Source organism: Salvelinus namaycush, chromosome 1 (genome assembly GCF_016432855.1).
Source record: "Salvelinus namaycush isolate Seneca chromosome 1, SaNama_1.0, whole genome shotgun sequence".
NCBI classification, from domain to species: domain Eukaryota; kingdom Metazoa; phylum Chordata; class Actinopteri; order Salmoniformes; family Salmonidae; genus Salvelinus; species Salvelinus namaycush.
Window position 1 is genome coordinate 9,536,572 of NC_052307.1, and position 16,266 is coordinate 9,552,837.

At 43.7% G+C, this 16,266-nt stretch overlaps 2 protein-coding genes across 4 annotated transcripts; both read right to left on the reverse strand.

The window, feature by feature from the left end:
- Positions 1 to 1,392: 1,392 nt before the first annotated feature.
- On the reverse strand, positions 1,393 to 8,278 carry LOC120046415 (ubiquilin-1-like). Its single transcript, XM_038991667.1, has 11 exons — positions 7,876 to 8,278; positions 7,225 to 7,376; positions 6,952 to 7,106; positions 5,443 to 5,678; positions 5,211 to 5,348; positions 4,864 to 5,074; positions 4,287 to 4,429; positions 4,095 to 4,178; positions 3,876 to 3,991; positions 3,498 to 3,669; positions 1,393 to 3,257 (listed from the first exon to the last, which is right to left on the reverse strand). The coding sequence occupies exons 1-11, from the start codon at positions 8,068 to 8,070 to the stop codon at positions 3,105 to 3,107; spliced, it is 1,755 nt and encodes a 584-aa protein (XP_038847595.1). The 5' UTR covers positions 8,071 to 8,278; the 3' UTR covers positions 1,393 to 3,104.
- Positions 8,279 to 9,519: 1,241 nt separating this feature from the next.
- gkap1 (G kinase anchoring protein 1) lies at positions 9,520 to 16,074 on the reverse strand. 3 transcript variants are annotated; one of them, XM_038991881.1, is made up of 12 exons: positions 15,998 to 16,074; positions 13,867 to 14,112; positions 13,573 to 13,731; positions 13,060 to 13,137; positions 12,797 to 12,929; positions 11,948 to 11,973; positions 11,621 to 11,767; positions 11,397 to 11,483; positions 11,173 to 11,236; positions 10,990 to 11,060; positions 10,826 to 10,906; positions 9,520 to 9,878 (listed from the first exon to the last, which is right to left on the reverse strand). In XM_038991881.1, exons 2-12 carry the CDS (start codon positions 14,092 to 14,094, stop codon positions 9,837 to 9,839), a joined length of 1,116 nt encoding a protein of 371 aa, XP_038847809.1. In that variant the 5' UTR covers positions 14,095 to 14,112; positions 15,998 to 16,074; the 3' UTR covers positions 9,520 to 9,836. The 3 variants fall into 3 exon arrangements, with proteins under 3 accessions (XP_038847809.1, XP_038847720.1, XP_038847892.1); XM_038991792.1 differs by having other exon boundaries at positions 15,992 to 16,074; XM_038991964.1 differs by lacking the exon at positions 15,998 to 16,074 and adding an exon at positions 15,522 to 15,738.
- Positions 16,075 to 16,266: the final 192 nt, after the last annotated feature.

Here is a 16,266-nt window from a genome sequence, read left to right on the forward strand (position 1 = left end):
GGAGCGTTGCGCCGTGATTGGCTCAGTGCTGTGTCACTCATGGGGACACTACATCACCGCCAAGTCTAAGGGTAGACGTAAAAAATTCTAGCCCCTTGGGTGCTGCCTTAGAGTTACATTAGAAGTGCCCATTCAAGAAGGCTCAAGCTCATTGGCCACATATAAAATTACGTCAAATCATGTTATATGTACAGTAGCTTTGATTAGACTGATCATGTCAACAATATACTTTCAAAATCTTAGCTAGCCATCATGAATCAAGTTGACAGTCTACTGGCAAATCCTTTTTAATCCTTGTCATATGAAGAGAAATAATGAAGAGAAATTATAGATAAAACATATCGGTGCTCATCGGCCATTGGACATAAACATTACACAACAAGTTGGAAAACGCAAATTCAACAATGAGGGGTTTGGAAGGAAACAGTGACAGTGGCTGTGTAGTCCCAAATCTGGGATTAAGAGGCTCTTTTCCAAATTGAAAATGATAAACATTCAACATTGGCCATGCTGTCAATGAAGCATGATTTGTGCCGCGCTCAAAACAACTGTTAACTCTGAACTGCGAAAACTTGATTTGAGTGAGTTCAAGACAACTGGGAAGTCGGGAATAAACAAGCTCCGACTGGGAAAATAAGTTTTGAACGGTCATTCAACTCTGGAATTGTAAATCCAGCCTCTTTCTAGAGCTGCGACCTGAAGATCAATGACGTCATCATGATTCAACCTTGTTTTTTCCGAGTTCCCAGTTGTCTTGAAAGCACCATAAATCCAGAGAATGCCAGACTTTGATGACAAAATTTGCCCACAAAGGTCCACCGCACCACCTTCTTGTTCAAGTGAGCACAGCACAAGGTCAGTCCAAAAATGTATTGTATGCTGCTGCATAAATTATGTAATATGCCAGGGACTACGTCCGTCCTAGCTCGCTCATTGTCTTGAATAGAAATTACGGCTTGCTTCCATTTGTCGTCCCCTTATGCCATAGTTTGTACATCTCAATTGTCATTAGAAACCACATTTGTTAACAAAAGTCAGCCATATCATCGTTTTTTTTAAACGAGTAAATGAGGCTGAATGAACTGTTTCGCTGCCAGACAAGGCCCCGCTGATAGCCAGGTGTAAGATGTTGGGACTAATGTTGGAACAGCTTTATGTAGGCCCTAACAGTTAGGGGCACTGTGGGCACTGTTTGTCACCGTTATAGTGCAATTAATGTATTGTTTAGTGTTGTATAGTGGCTTTGCTGGCTGGCACTTCATTTTTTTTACCCCACCAAGATGTACATTCTAAAATCAGCACTGCATGTGTACATCAGGAATGACCATGGCTTTGCAGTTTGTGTACACATTGACAAAGACTAACACACACAAAGCAATCTTGTTTTTTCCATTTCACTTTATTAACCAGCACACAGGAGAATGAATACAAATTAAATGCTAAAACCAAAAAGATGAAGGCTACAATTTTCCAAGGCAGTTGGTATCATCACCGTACTAGCAATGTGCTAAGAAAGTGACTTCAGTAATTGCTTTGCTGAGCACTCTAAAGATTCTACTCTATCCATTCAGGTATATTATTAAGATTTCCTTCCTGCTCCAGTTTTTTGCATGTACAGTAAGTACTTCAATGGCTCCTGAATTGTATATTTTCCCTCGAGGCAGAAGAGTTGAGTCAACAGTGCCCTCCAGTGGTGGACAGAGCACATTGTTTTTGTCACACTAGCCAGTTTCAGTGGTGCAGTACAATTAATACATTAAAATTGTACAATGAATACATTAAAGACATGAAAAATATGAAACATGGGGTTTAGAAAGAAAAAAACACTTCATCCTCCACATATAAGCCTAACCGTAGGAGCATAAAGAACATACTATGAGGGTTTGAACATTAGACAATAAAACAACCTATAATAACCATGAAATAACACGTAAGTCAAAAGTACATTTTGTAAGAGTTAATAAAATGCACAGAGCTACATAGAGGTAAATAGAGCTACATAGTGAGTCATTGTATTATCAAATGGGAATAAATCTAAAGCCACAGGCGCACTTATTCTTGATTGGACATCACTGCTACATCAATATCAGTGCTACAAGCTTGCACTCATATCCAAGGCTGTGCAAGCGTGAGACGAGGGGCTGCTATTGAAGAAACTTGTCAGCAAAGGCCGGCTCCATGTAACAGTCAATTGAGCAGCCCACTTCCAAAATGAGCACCTCCCTCTGGCCTCCCCTAGTCTATACCATAATGAAGTGGTAAAACTGGCCTCCCCTAGTCTATACCATAATGAAGTGGTAAAACCGGCCTCCCCTAGTCTATACCATAATGAAGTGGTAAAACTGGCCTCCCCTGGTCTATACCATAATGAAGTGGTAAAACCGGCCTCCCCTAGTCTATACCATAATGAAGTGGTAAAACTGGCCTCCCCTAGTCTATACCATAATGAAGTGGCAAAAAGAACACATAGCATTTAGTGCATTATGAATGCAGTCTGTTAACATTACACATATAACTAAGACTGCTATACACATGCTCTCAAGGGTCACCAGTAGGGAACCCTTGGGTTATATTAGCATCCTGATTTGGGTTTAAGGCCTTGGTAGCAGCAGGGAAATACATCTTGATGCGAGACTAGCAGCATATTCACTCTTAGAGCCTTGGAAGGACTCTTAGGATGGGACTCTCTTAGGATGGGACTCTCTTAGGATGGGACTCTCTTAGGATGGGACTCTCTTAGGATGGGACTCTCTTAGGATGGGACTCTCTTAGGATGGGACTCTCTTAGGATGGGACTCTCTTAGGATGGGACTCTCTTAGGATGGGACTCTCTTAGTGCATAAAGGAATATGGCAGAAGCCAGCATGATCCAGATTAGAGCCTGAACCAACTAAGGCCATTCAGAACATACAGCACAGACAGGCCTGCACTTCACAGTTCAGCAGCTTACATATACAATATAAATGGCATTCAGGAGTGCATGTTTCACTAGTTCTCTGTGAGTGAAGAATGTGCAAGCATCTGATCGTACAACTGCATGATTGTACAAGTGAGTGCGCACGTGAATTTGTTAATTGTATGTGCACGTGTGAAGTGTGTGTGTATTACAAGGGTGGCGAGTCCAGCAGTCGTTCTACGGCAGCGTTGACGTCTCCCCCGGTAGCGATGAGGGCCTGCAGGTTGGCCTCTGGGTTGAGGAAGCCCATGGTCGTCAGCTGCTCCACCTGCTGCTGGAAAGGCAGCTCTTCAGTCTGAGCCTACACACAAAAGGTACAGTACTTTGTCTTCCACTTGGGATGATGGTCATGTGTTTAATGCTCTCCTCCCCACCATGCTGACACAACATAGGTCCAATCCCAAATTAACCCCTAAATGCATGATAGGACATAGGGCTTAAAGGTTGATTGAGGATTGGGTCATACACACCACTTTGAGAGACTTGAAGTAAAACAGGGTCAGGTTTTGGGAGAATAATGCAGATCAATTCTGGGGCTAACCTGCTGATTGGTGCTAGCGAGAGCGTCTAGCATCTGACGCACAAACTGTTGTTGTTGCCGCTGACCCGTTTCCGTGACTACCTGGGACCCACAGCTGAGGTCACTAGGGGCGGGGTCTGATGACAATCCAGGGGCAGGGTTAAGATCTGAGCCGGCGCCTCCCAGTCCAACCCTACAGGAACGACAGGCATCATGGCGTCAGCCGACCACAGCTCAACACTACGTTGCTATAGGAACTATGTGGGTGGAGTACAAAATATAGGTCGCTTAAAGAGGTACTGTAGGTGGAGGTCTTTGAGGTGAAAAGTGAAGGTGTATGTTGATATATGGATGTTCTGACTAAGTGCATGTGGAGGTATGGAGAACTGGTGTTCATACCCTGGTATGAATCCAGGTGCCTCGGTGGCAAGGGTCTGCAGTCCCTGTTGGATCTGCAGCAGTGCCTGCATGGCCCTGGGGTTGGACATGGCCGACAGCATCTCAGGGTTCTGCATCTGAGGAAACACCAATCAGAGAGACTCTCACAGCGGTCAGAGGATCAATCACAGCTTACTGTATAGTCATCCCAGCACCACTTGGTGTTTTAAGGTCACTAACCTGTTGGAGGAACATTGGGAGTTGTTGTCTCATTTGCTGCTGCAGTTGAGGGTTCCCAGAAAACAGTGGGTTGTTCAGCATCATCTAAAACATTCAGGGACATTAGAAGTGTGTGTGTGTGTGTGTGTGTGTGTGTGTGTGTGTGTGTGTGTGTGTGTGTGTGTGTGTGTGTGTGTGTGTGTGTGTGTGTACCTGTGCTGCTAGGTCAGGGTTCTGGCTCAGGCTGTTGAGTAGGCTCCTCATGTAGGGGGCTGACAGCATGTTGTGCATCAGCGTGGGGTTCTCCGTGATCTGCTGCAGAAGACTCTGCATGCCCGAACTATTGAACATACCTGCTATATCCACACAATAATAATTGGGGGATACAGGGGAGCTTATTAATGAATGTGTAAGCCCACAGATTCGGTCAAGTATATCGGCACCCTTGCACGATTCATCATTTCTTAAAAAATACGTTGAAATTGAAAAAAACGTATGTTTGATTTACAACTGCACAAGACCAATCAAAAAAATTAACTGAAATTGCAATTTTTCATCTTCAAAGAAAATAAAAATGGTCTAGACTAAATTATTCAAAATTCAAATTAAATTTGGTTGCAGGCAAGTAATTTTTTGTTTATGTGTAATTTATCTCACATGCGGTAATTTGCAGGTCCCTACATGGTAAGACTAGCCATTCAACCAGTTAAAAAATATATAACATTCTATTCCATTGACCTGTGTGTGAGCATAAATGTGGGTGTGTTTGTACCACTGTTAGATGTTCTACCTCCCATGGCGGGACCTAGGTTGTGCAGGGTGGTCTGAGGGCCATTGCTGGACTGGGTGGGGGTAGTGGTGGGTGTGGCGGTGCCTGTAGGGGTGTCTGTGGAAGCAGGGGGAACCCAGGGGTTGGTGAGGGGGTCTCCATTTTCCACCTGTGGTGACTGGGTTTCCCCTGATGATGAGGTCATCAGAGAAGCAAAAGGGTTTCCTGCAATCTAAGCAAGACAGAGTGGGTTACAGTCCAGCTAAACTAGTTAGTTCATTTACCTTTACTTGTCCTGGTCAATGATTGGCATTAAGTGTTAACATTACACTTTAAAGTTCCATCAGGAGCTGTGTGTGTGTACCTACCTGTTCCTGAGCAGCAGCATTCAGCACGGGTCCCTGAGCATCAGTGTACATCCTGCGGAGGGCATTGTTGCTTAGTGCCCTGTCCTGGTTGCGCAACATCTCCTGCATCATGGTCGGGTTCCGTGCTATCTCCAGGGTCTGCAAGACAAGGAGAGGAGAACAATGACACAGGGAAGAGAGAGGAGGTTCGAAAGGAATAACACAGACACAAAGGTAACCGCAACACACACACCTGTCTCATGACGTCAGGGTTGTTGAACAGGTGGGTGATGTTGGGGTTGTGCTGCAGCAGCTGCTGCATCTGGGGGTTGGCCATGATGAGCTGTCTCATCATGTCTGGGTTGGACAGCATGCCCTGGACCAAGGGACTGTCCATAATATGGGCCAGCAGCTCAGGGTTGGACATCAGCTGCCTCTGCAGCTCAGCGAGACCAGGACCCGCAGCAGCTGTCCCTGGACTGCCTAGACCTACAGGATATAGACAGAGGGCGAGAAAGATATATTTTTTACTCTACTCAGTTTCATTGCTTTACCAAACCTACCCTGTTGGACAAAGCTTAATGTTGACGTAGCAAATACCCATCAGAAACATTTGGCTACCAACTCATCCACCCACCCACCCACCCACCCACCCACCCACCCACCCACCCACCCACACACCCACACACACACACACACACACACACACACACACACACACACACACACACACACACACACACACGAAGCCCCAGATCAAATAAAAACATGTTGTCACGTGCTTCGCAAACACCAGGTGTAGACTGACAGTGAAATGCTTATGGCCCTTCCCAACAACGCAGAGAGAATAGAAAAGTAAAACACGTAATGATAACTTGGCTGTATACAATAAATACACAATGACTAATGATAACTTGGCTGTATACAATAAATACACAATGACTAATGATAACTTGGCTGTATACAATAAATACACAATGACTAATGATAACTTGGCTGTATACACGGAGACCAGTACCAAGTTCATGCACAACAGATTTGAGGTAGATATGTACATATTACTAAATCAAATGTTATTAGTCACGTGCCGAATAAAATATATAGAGGGGGGTGCCGGTACAGAGTCAATGTGCGGGGGCACCGGTTAGATGAGGGACTCTACATGTAGGTAGAGCTAATTAAAGTGACTATGCATAGATGACAACAGAGAGTGGCAGTGGTGTGGAGAGGGGAGGGGGGGCAATGTGAATAGTCTGGGTAGCCATTTGACTAGATATTTTCAGCTTCCTGAGGGTGAAAGGGCATTGTCGTCCCGTCTTCACGACTGTGTTGGTGTGTGTGGACCATGATAGATCCTTAGTGATGTGGACACCGAGGAACTTGAAGCTCTCGACCCGCTCCACTACAGCCCCATCAATGTGAATGGGGGTGTGCTCGGTCCTCCATTTCCTGTAGTCCACGATCAGCTCCTTTGTGTTGCTGACGTTGAGGGAGAGGTTGCTGTTCTGGCACCACACTGCCAGGTTATTGACCTCCTCTTCTATAGCCTGTCTCATCATCGTCAGTGATCAGGCCTACCACCGGTGTGTCGTCTGCAAACTTAATGATGGTGTTAGAGTCGTGCGCGGCCACACAGTTGTGGGTGAATAGGGAATACAGGAGGGTGCTAAGCACGCAACCCTGAGGAGCCCCCGTGTTGAGGGTCAGTGTGGTGGATGTGTTGTTGATGAAGGGGGTAAGGGAGGGATACAGCTGGTCTTACCAAGGCTGAGGGTAGGGGTGGCTGAAGAAACAGGAGAGGGTCGAGGGACAGAGGTAGGTTCTACAGGAGGGGGTCCAGGGACAGAGGTAGGGCCTTCTGGTTGGGCCTGTTCTGAGGCAGTGCTGTTGGAAGGAGAGGCACACAACTCCGGAGGCCTTCAACAGAAAGGGAAACGGACAGTATAGTCCATCAATCCAATTTTGGGGACAACTTTAATGCTTTCATATTTTCTTACCTACTCACATGCATAGTGTGTGAAATGTGTGTGTGTACCTGCTCTGGGTCTTGATGACCAGGTGGACGGTCAGTCCGTTGTGGATGCCTTGGTGACTCAGCAGATCTGCATCTTTGAGGATCTTCCCAGCGAAGATGAGCACCAGCTGCTCTGTTTGTGCCTGGAACCGCTGGGCTATCTGCTCCTTAAACTACAGAGACAGACAGAAGGCAGGGAGAGACATGAACTCATCCCTGCCAAGTAGCAGACAGACAGAGAGAAAACCCATTTTACTGTAGGCTATATCAGACATTGGGAGTCACATTTGGCCTTCAACAGTAAAGAAAATGTAATCGCCATGAAGACAGCATAATAAGAAAAATGTAACGTAGGCACAAACAACAAACATGGCATCATTCACAAATAAGCTGATTGCATCAGTCCAGCTGTGTGTGGGTGCACCTCGGTGGGGACAGGACCACTGGCCCGGCGGCATATAAAAGTTTACATCCATGAAAACACGTAAGTGTTAAAATCCAAAACATCACATAGGTCTAGTACTGTCAAAATTAGATATAGAAAAAGGATTTAGAAATACTTGACAGTTGCCCCATGTGTGGTTTAGACCATGTTCCGATAAGACACCGTGACTTGACCGAATAAATGGATTCCACACAAGCAAATATGACAGTTCCAATGACCGCACTGACCTGTTTGATGGAGATGTTCTCTGGAATGGCGATGTCCTCTTTTTCCTTTGGTGTTTTCACAGTAACTCTGATGATCTTACATTCAGCAGCAGATGGTTGTTGCTCGTCCTCATCCACAGTATTAGCCATCTTTTTTGTTCTCGCGGTGGGGACAGACCGATGTCTGACCACGCGGGCAAAGAACAGACTTTGCATAAGCGAATCTCGTAATGTGATATTTTATTTCCTGGTGTCCTAATCTTGCTGATTCGAAAAATATCTGCAAACGTCATAATGGATAACAGTGCACGGATAGCGTTATTTTCTTTACCTCTTAATATTTCAACATATTGTAGCCTAATTAATTTCGTTAGATGTTTCTGAACACTCGTACATTCATTCAGCTGCAGCCATGATTAAATACACTACATGACCACAAGTATGTGGACACCTGCTCTTCGAACATCTCATGGGCATTAATATGGAGTTGGTCCCGCCTTTGCTGCTAGAAAAAACTCCACTTTTCTGGAAAGGCTTTCCACTAGATGTTGGAACATTTCTGCGGGGACTTGCTTCCATAAGCCATAAGAGCATTAATAAGGTTGGGCGATTATACCTGGCTCGCAGTCGATGTTCCAATTCAACCCAGAGGTGTTCGATGGGGTTGAGGTCAGGGCTCTGTGAAGGCCAGTCTAGTTCTTCCACACCGATCTCGACAAACCATTTCTGTATGGACCTCGCTTTGTGCAAGGGGCATTGTCATGCAGAAACAGGAAAGGACCTTCCGCAAACTGTAGCCACAAAATTGGAAGCACAGAATCTTCTAGAATGTCATTGTATGTTGTAACATTAAGATTTCACCAAACTTTACAGTTGTCACTATTCGTTGGGGCAGGTAGCGTTATCCTGGCATCCGCCAAACCCAGATTCGTCCGCCGGACTTGTCAGAGAACGCGTTTACACTGCTCCAGAGTCCAATGGCGGCAAGCTTTACACCACTCCAGCCGATGCTTGGCATTCCGCATGGTGATCTTAGGCTTGTGTGTGGCTGCTCGGCCATGGAACCCCATTTCATGAAGCTCCCGACGAACTGTTCTTGTGCGGATGTTGCTTCCAGAGGCAGTTTGGAACGTGGTAGTGAGTGTTGCAACAGATAGACTATTTTTACCCGCTTAAGCACTTAGCGGTCCCGTTCTATGAGCTTGTGTGGCATACCACTTCACAGCTGAGCCGTTGTTGCTCCTAGACATTTCTACTTCACAATAACTTACAGTTGACCGGGGCAGCTCTAGCAGGGCAGAAATTTAACAAACTGACTTGTTGGAAAGTTGGCATCCTATGACAGTGCCACGTTGAAAGTCACTGAGCTCTTCAGTAAGGCCATTCTACTGCCAATGTTTGTCTATGGAGATTGCATGGTTATGTGCTCAATTTTATACACCTGCCAGCAATGGGTGTGGCTGAAATAGCCAAATCCACTCATTTGAAGGGGCGTTCACGTACTTTTGTATATATAGTGTAATTTGTCATGAATGAATCAAGTGAAGATGAGGGTACACTAAAACATGCTACCTCTCATTAGCATCAAAAATAGGAGAAATATAGCATCTTGTGGTGTAGCCTACCATTAGAACATAGAAGTAATAATACCACAATGAGACATGATTTTACACTGGAAAAGTTGTTTATTTACCTTGCAGTGAAAGGGAAAAACAAACAAATTTCACACCTGTCATTTGGCATCATACCAGAAAAAGAGATGCGATGATGTCAGTCAACTTGAAATGTATCTTTATCAGAGCCTTTATTAAAAGCCTTTTCATGACTTCTGCAGTTCAACACATCCAGGAGTTGGTGTGTGGTAATACGAGTCATGCATAACGCATGAAGACAGTAGAGAATAACAGTACAAACAAGGAGACCCTGAAGAATAGGAGTGGCTTAGTTTGTTTTTGCAGTCAATGTTCTTCCTTCTGCAGTCTTCATAGATCAGACTCTGGACCCTTTTTCCCCTTCCTGTTTCCCTGCCAATCAGAGGAGACCAGGAAGTATGGAGTGAGTACAGTGTCTTACATCAGTAGTTTGGTGGTTAGCTTGTCAGGGTCTTGACCGTCTACAACGGCTTAAGACAGCTCAAGAGATTCAGCATTTCATGATATGATAAGACCGGCTTGTAAGTTGTTACCAAACTAACATCCTTCAACTGAACTACACTAGTTAGCATAGAGACTTATTGGACTAAGTTGAGTTGGACTAAGTGAATGGTTCAGTTTTGTGTCAGTCTAGTAGTGTCCTGTTCTGGAGAGTGAGGACTGCTGCAGCTGCACTGTTACCTTGGTAATCTTCCTAGGGGTGACTTCCTGGCTGATCTAAGAGGGGAGCACACACACTTGACTCACGGCTTTACACAGGTTGAACAGTAAAAACAAACAAACACTGTAGCCCTAACTCCTCTCTCAGAACCAGGCGAGAGCTGCTGATTTTAAAAATCAGACAGCGACGGTTAAAGAGGCACTATGTAAAAATCGCTCCGCCATTTCCTGGTTGCAAAAATTCTAATGTTTTGTCACAAACTAAGTATAGTGTAGAGAAATATTGTACCATCTAAACCACTGTGTAATATATTTTCCTTAACCAAAAATATTGTTGTTTCAGCTGTTTGAAGCTGCTGTACAAAACCGAAAGTAAAAGACACAAAAAAACTTAAGAACGGGAAGCATAGAAATAACGCACATAAAACAGATGTACCGCTTCTTAGACTTGCTTTCAATGAGAATGACATGTGATGGAAAATGTTATGTTTGTGCTTTTCTAACAACCAATTTCTGTAATTTCCACGACAGATCTATAACACCCATTTCTATGTGAATTTAGTCAAGTCGCCCAAAGCACTACATATTGCAGCTTTAAACTAAATATGTGTTGTATTAAGTGCCACTTGCAAGTGTGAGTATGTAATGTGCCGTTCTACCTGATGGTGTTTTGGCTGATCTGTTTGTAAACCTTTCACTTTCGACTTCTCTTGTTCCAGTGAGGCATGTAGTGATGTCACCTGGAGAGGGAAATAAAGGTAATTCAACGAGGTCGTCATCCTTGCATGGCAAGTTGAAAGGTTTGAGACACACACACACACACCTGTGAAGACAACTCCTCTTTGATATTTAGAAGCTCTTCCACCTGCAGTAGGATCTCGGCTTTATCTTTCACTGTGGAGAAAGGGAGAGAATAAGTGAATGAGAACGTGAAGGCCTACCTAATGCATCAGTACTGGATTACAGTATAGTCAGATTGAATTAGGAGTGCAGTAGCTGTACTCACTCTCTCCCTGCTGCAGCATCTTCAGGAGCTGGGAGTTTCTGGCTTTCACTTCTTTGTATTTCACCTGAGGATTGAGATCAGGAGCGGAGCCCATGGGGACCATATAGATTCATACGCACATATAGATTTACACCAACTGTAAATGGCTGATGGCAGTATTCTGTCCTTTGTCTTTTAGGAATGCTCCATTAAAGCCTAGTACCAGTATCCCTACAATGACTCACCTCCCATTGTGAAATGACCTTCTTTAACTTGTCAATTTCTTGGTCTTTTTTCTCCAGGTCGTCCTTTAGCTGCTCAGTTCGAGGGTCCTGAGAGGTGTGATGGGAGTCACAGTTAGGCTCTGAGAGATAAGTTACACTGACCTCCATGGTCTTACCAGCAGTCACTCAAAGGTCGTTTTGCGAAAATGATTTTTTACACTAAACAGATTTGCAGTCGGCCTTACCGGTTCATGCTCTGTTGAAGTCGTGACCTCGAGGCCAGTGCTGTTAGAAAACTGCTCACGTCTTTTTTCCTGCTGTACGATTTTGCTAACGTCATCCTCAAGCTTGTTGAAGAACTTGTCTTCTGGAGGTGCGGGGGGTTTGGGCTCCTAGAGTGATGTCATCAATGGATTCAGAATTTGAATTATGACATCACACACACACACACCTTAGACAATTTGCGCCAGTTCACGTCATATCACCACCATTCCATCACATTCATCCTCACATGACAGGTTTAAACTCTGTCGAAGCACTGTAGTAAGCCCAACAGAGTAAAACAACGTTACCTCTTTCTCCTGCTTCTTACTCTGATCTGGAAAGGAGAATCATGTTTTTTAAGTAGAATACAACATGTCAAGTATTAATTAATTATTTTTATGTCAAGTATTCATAGGTTGCACCTCCGTCACGTCATGCCATTGTTATGAACGTTGTCAAGCCGCCCTCTACTTGCTGCGCTGCAGTGGTGCCCTAAAGTGGTGACAAACCTAGTCTACGGTTTCGTCTAAATTACACAATAGTGCCTGGAAATACGATAACATTGCTAAAGTAGTAAAATATTTAATAGGAAACAACTTTGCTAACATTATCATGTCGTCAATTTTACTTTACACTGATGGCAATGTTGTCATCAGCTAGCAAAGTTCGTCAAAAATAGCTAACAATGCTAACATTAGCTAGCCTCCCCTCAATCTTAGCTAGCTAACGTTATACTGAAGTCAATCTGATGACATCAATATTATGACAAAAGGTTTTCCTACTAATTATTTGCGTCCTTTTTGAATTTCATTGCATTTCCAAGCCAATGTAATGCACTTTTGATAAAAAAAATTAACCAGCACTCACTGACAATGCATTGAGTAGAATGCTCAGGCGGGCATCAGTTCAAAACAAACGTTTCAAACAATAGTGTGATTCAACATGCAACCCATGAATGTCATAAAAAAACGGAATAATAAGATGAGTGGGACAACTGAGAAAACAGTGAGACATTTATAGCATATCTACGCAGCACCTGCTCGAAGTGGATTGCTAAACAAGTAGTGCTACTGCTATGATGGCACAGTATTGATGATGTTGGGCAGTGTTCAATGTTAACTTAAGTGTAGCTCTCTGTTTGCCACTGGTGGTCTCACCCCCCTCCGCCTGGAAGTCCTTCAGAGAGACCGTCATCTTCTTGTCTTTTCCCTGCTGGTTCTTCTTCTTGTCCTTCTTCCCTGCTGCTGCTCCTCGGGACTTGGGAGAGGGAGTGTCTGTGCCGTCATCATCCTGACAGGAGGCAATTTAAAAGAACAGCATCTGCTTAAATGGAACATTCATTAATCTACACCTCCGTGGTTCAGATTTTTGTCAAATAGATGTTTAGTAACAGCGTTCTGCGATGGGGGCAGCGTGGTACCTGTTTATGCTGCTCAAACTCCAGTTTACTCATCATCAGTGCCTTCTCCAGGTCGGCCTCATAAAGCTCGCTCGTTAACTGCATTTGGCAGAAACAAAGACAAAAATAAAGGATAGATCAGATGGGGACTGTCAGGAAAGGGGAACACCCATGAGCAATACTCATGTCCATTCATGACCATGTCAGGTGTTATCATGGGCCCTGTTCAGAAACAACCCCTATCCGTTAAGGACTAAGCAATCAATATAGATCTGATTTTTGGGGGGGATATGTAGCCTAGCGGTTAAAATATACCAATGTGCCCTTGGGCAAGGCACTTAAACCTAATTGCTATTGTAAGTCTCTCTTGATAAGAGTGTCTGCTAAATGAATAAAATGTATTAGTAATATAGTAGCAGGACCATTTTTATAACAACTATTCAATCCTCTCAGATCTCAACAAGTGTCTGGGGGGGATAGGTTGTTTCTGGACAGGGCTCTGTTCTTAGTTAAGGGGTGTCTGTCAGGTTCTACCTGGTTGTCCCTTTGCTTCCATTGCTGCCAGCCTTCCGGGGGCATGGCTTGGTCCCCTGCTGCGGGATGGAGCAGCTCATTGGCCACACCCTGCAGAGACAGGGAGGGGGGCGGGGCAGAGGACTTCTGAGGGAGCTTCTTAAAGGCAAGATTTCTTAACTGGGGACAGGAGACAGGAGTCATTATCAGTCCTCAAGCTCAGGTAAATTAGTGAAAGTGAAACCTTTGAGAACCGACAATGGGACCACCAGAAATTGGTGTTGACTAGGGAGTTGAAATGCCTCTGCCAATCACCTCATTGGCCTCGCTCTGTTGCTGCTCTTTCTTCTTCTTCCTCTTTTCCTTCTTCTTGTCGTTGCTTGCGGTGGATTTCCCCCCGGTTGTCTTCCCGGGCCGAGTCTTTCCAGAGTCCCGGCTGCCTTTAGTCCTTCCTGACTCTGAATCGGAGTCCGAATCAGAGTCGACCTGGAGCAGGGCAAAGCGAGAGGCTGTGGTGTGGACGGAGATCATTGCTGACGCCATCTGCTGACCTGTGCACAACTAAAGCCAATAAGATACACACAGGAAGAAAACATGCACATCAAATTAGGCACGTGCTTAGCGACAAAACCATTAAAATCTAAATTTCTCCAGTAAAACTACAGCAACAAATCAAAATAAAATATGAAAAACGGACACAAATGTGAATGCCTGGTTCTACAATAGGCTAGACTGCCTATTTCTGACCTTTGAATGACATTTTTTACTTTTGCCGTGTAGCCTAGTATGAGTTAGCTACAAATAGCATGCCAGATAATGTGATATAGTAGAGTTTTTTGGTGTCCATTACTGGGCGTTACAGGAAAGCTCCATACAAACTGCCATAGATTTTTCAACTAAAGCCTGTTCTTGCTGATACTTTTTTCACGGAATCGAAAATTAAGAAAATATCTTAGAAATGTCCGTTTCCAGTTGTAGGTGGTTCTACAAAAATTCAGAAATATATTACATCTATATTTTGTATAAAAACAAAATATGCCTCTTGCATGTGTGTAGATCTTAGTTTCGGTTGCATTGTCATCTACAAGACTAGTTGTGTGCAACGTTTTAGACTGATCCAATGAACCATTGGATTTATGTTCAAAATGTTGTACCAAGACTGCCCAAATTTGTTTATTAATAACTTTTAAATGTTCAAAATTGTGCACTCTCCTCAAGCGGGTCGAGGCGGCAGGTAGCCTAGTGGTTAGAGTGTTGGACTAGTAACCGAAAGTTTGCAAGATCGAATCCCCGCGCTTACAAGGTAAAAATCTGTTGTTCTGCCCCTGAACAAGGAAGTTAACCCACTGTTCCTAGGCCATCATTGAAAATAAGAATTTGTTTTTAACTAACTTGCCTAGTTAAATAAATGTAAAATCAAATGTATTTTAAAAAACAATAGCATGGTATTCTTTCACTATAATAGCTACTGTAAATTGGACAGTGCAGTTAGCTTACATTCTTGTTAATCTTTCTGCCAATAACAGATATGTCTATGTCCTGGCAAATGTTCTTGTCACTTACAACCTCATGCTAATCGCATTAGCACCGACCCCGAAGAAGTTTTAAAGGTATCTTTACTTTTACTCAACATGACAATTGGGTACTTTTTCCACCACTGTCGCCAACAGGACATATTAGTTGAAAAATCTATGGCGACTGTTTGTATGGAACATTCCTGTAACGCCCAGTAATGGGACACCAAAAATATTTGGTTATATCACATTATCTGGCATTACAGGAAGGTTCCATACAAACCGTCGCCATAGATTTGAGTAAGCAAAGTCGTAACACTTGAGTCTGGCTTCAGTGACTGGCTAGCTAGCTGGATGCAAATGAGTTTATTGCTAGTAGCTAACGTTAGTTAGCTAACTTACATGACATTATCATGTCACTCACAAGGACAGCTGGCTAGCTTGTTGCTGGCTTACCTGTCCCGCACTGACACTTCTCTTCAGTTTAGCTAGCCAACTAACGTTAGGTAGCTTTAGCTAACCAACTGGGTTTCAACGTTGTGCGAGTAATATGTCTGCTAACTAGCTAGTTGGTTAACACCGTTTCAACGTGTAGCGTTAATAATACAACACGGCACAGAGGGGAGTGGGCATTAGATAATTGGAGATCTAGCTAGCTAACTACCGAAATAAACAGTGTCCGTCGATTAGCTTGGTTCAAAAGAAAGCATCGAATGTCGTTGCCTAGCTAACTCAGTCATATAACGTTAGATATAATAGTTCTAGCTGGATAGCATATTAGCTACAATGCATCCATACCAATGATGTAGCTCGTATGTATGACAAACTAAAATGCTTTTATAATTTAGAAATCTGATTATTAAAATATTGTACCCCTTGTACCGAGGGGAAAATAATTATTTTTAAAAAGATAATTAAAAACATACTTTCACCTGTTCGAGTAGATAACCACACGTTCACCACTTCCAGTTACTAAAGTACCTATGGTGGCCCAGTTGCTCAAAATGTGTTCTGCAAGAAAAAAAGGGGTAATATGCAGTATGGAGCGGCTCATAAAATGTTGACTTCCCTTAAACAGAAGATGGAGACAGAGGTCTACTTTTCCACGACACTGTATTCATGACAGCAACATGGTACCATTCATGATGATCATCATCATACATTGTATCGCGATTGACGATCTGCTTATTTATACAGCATT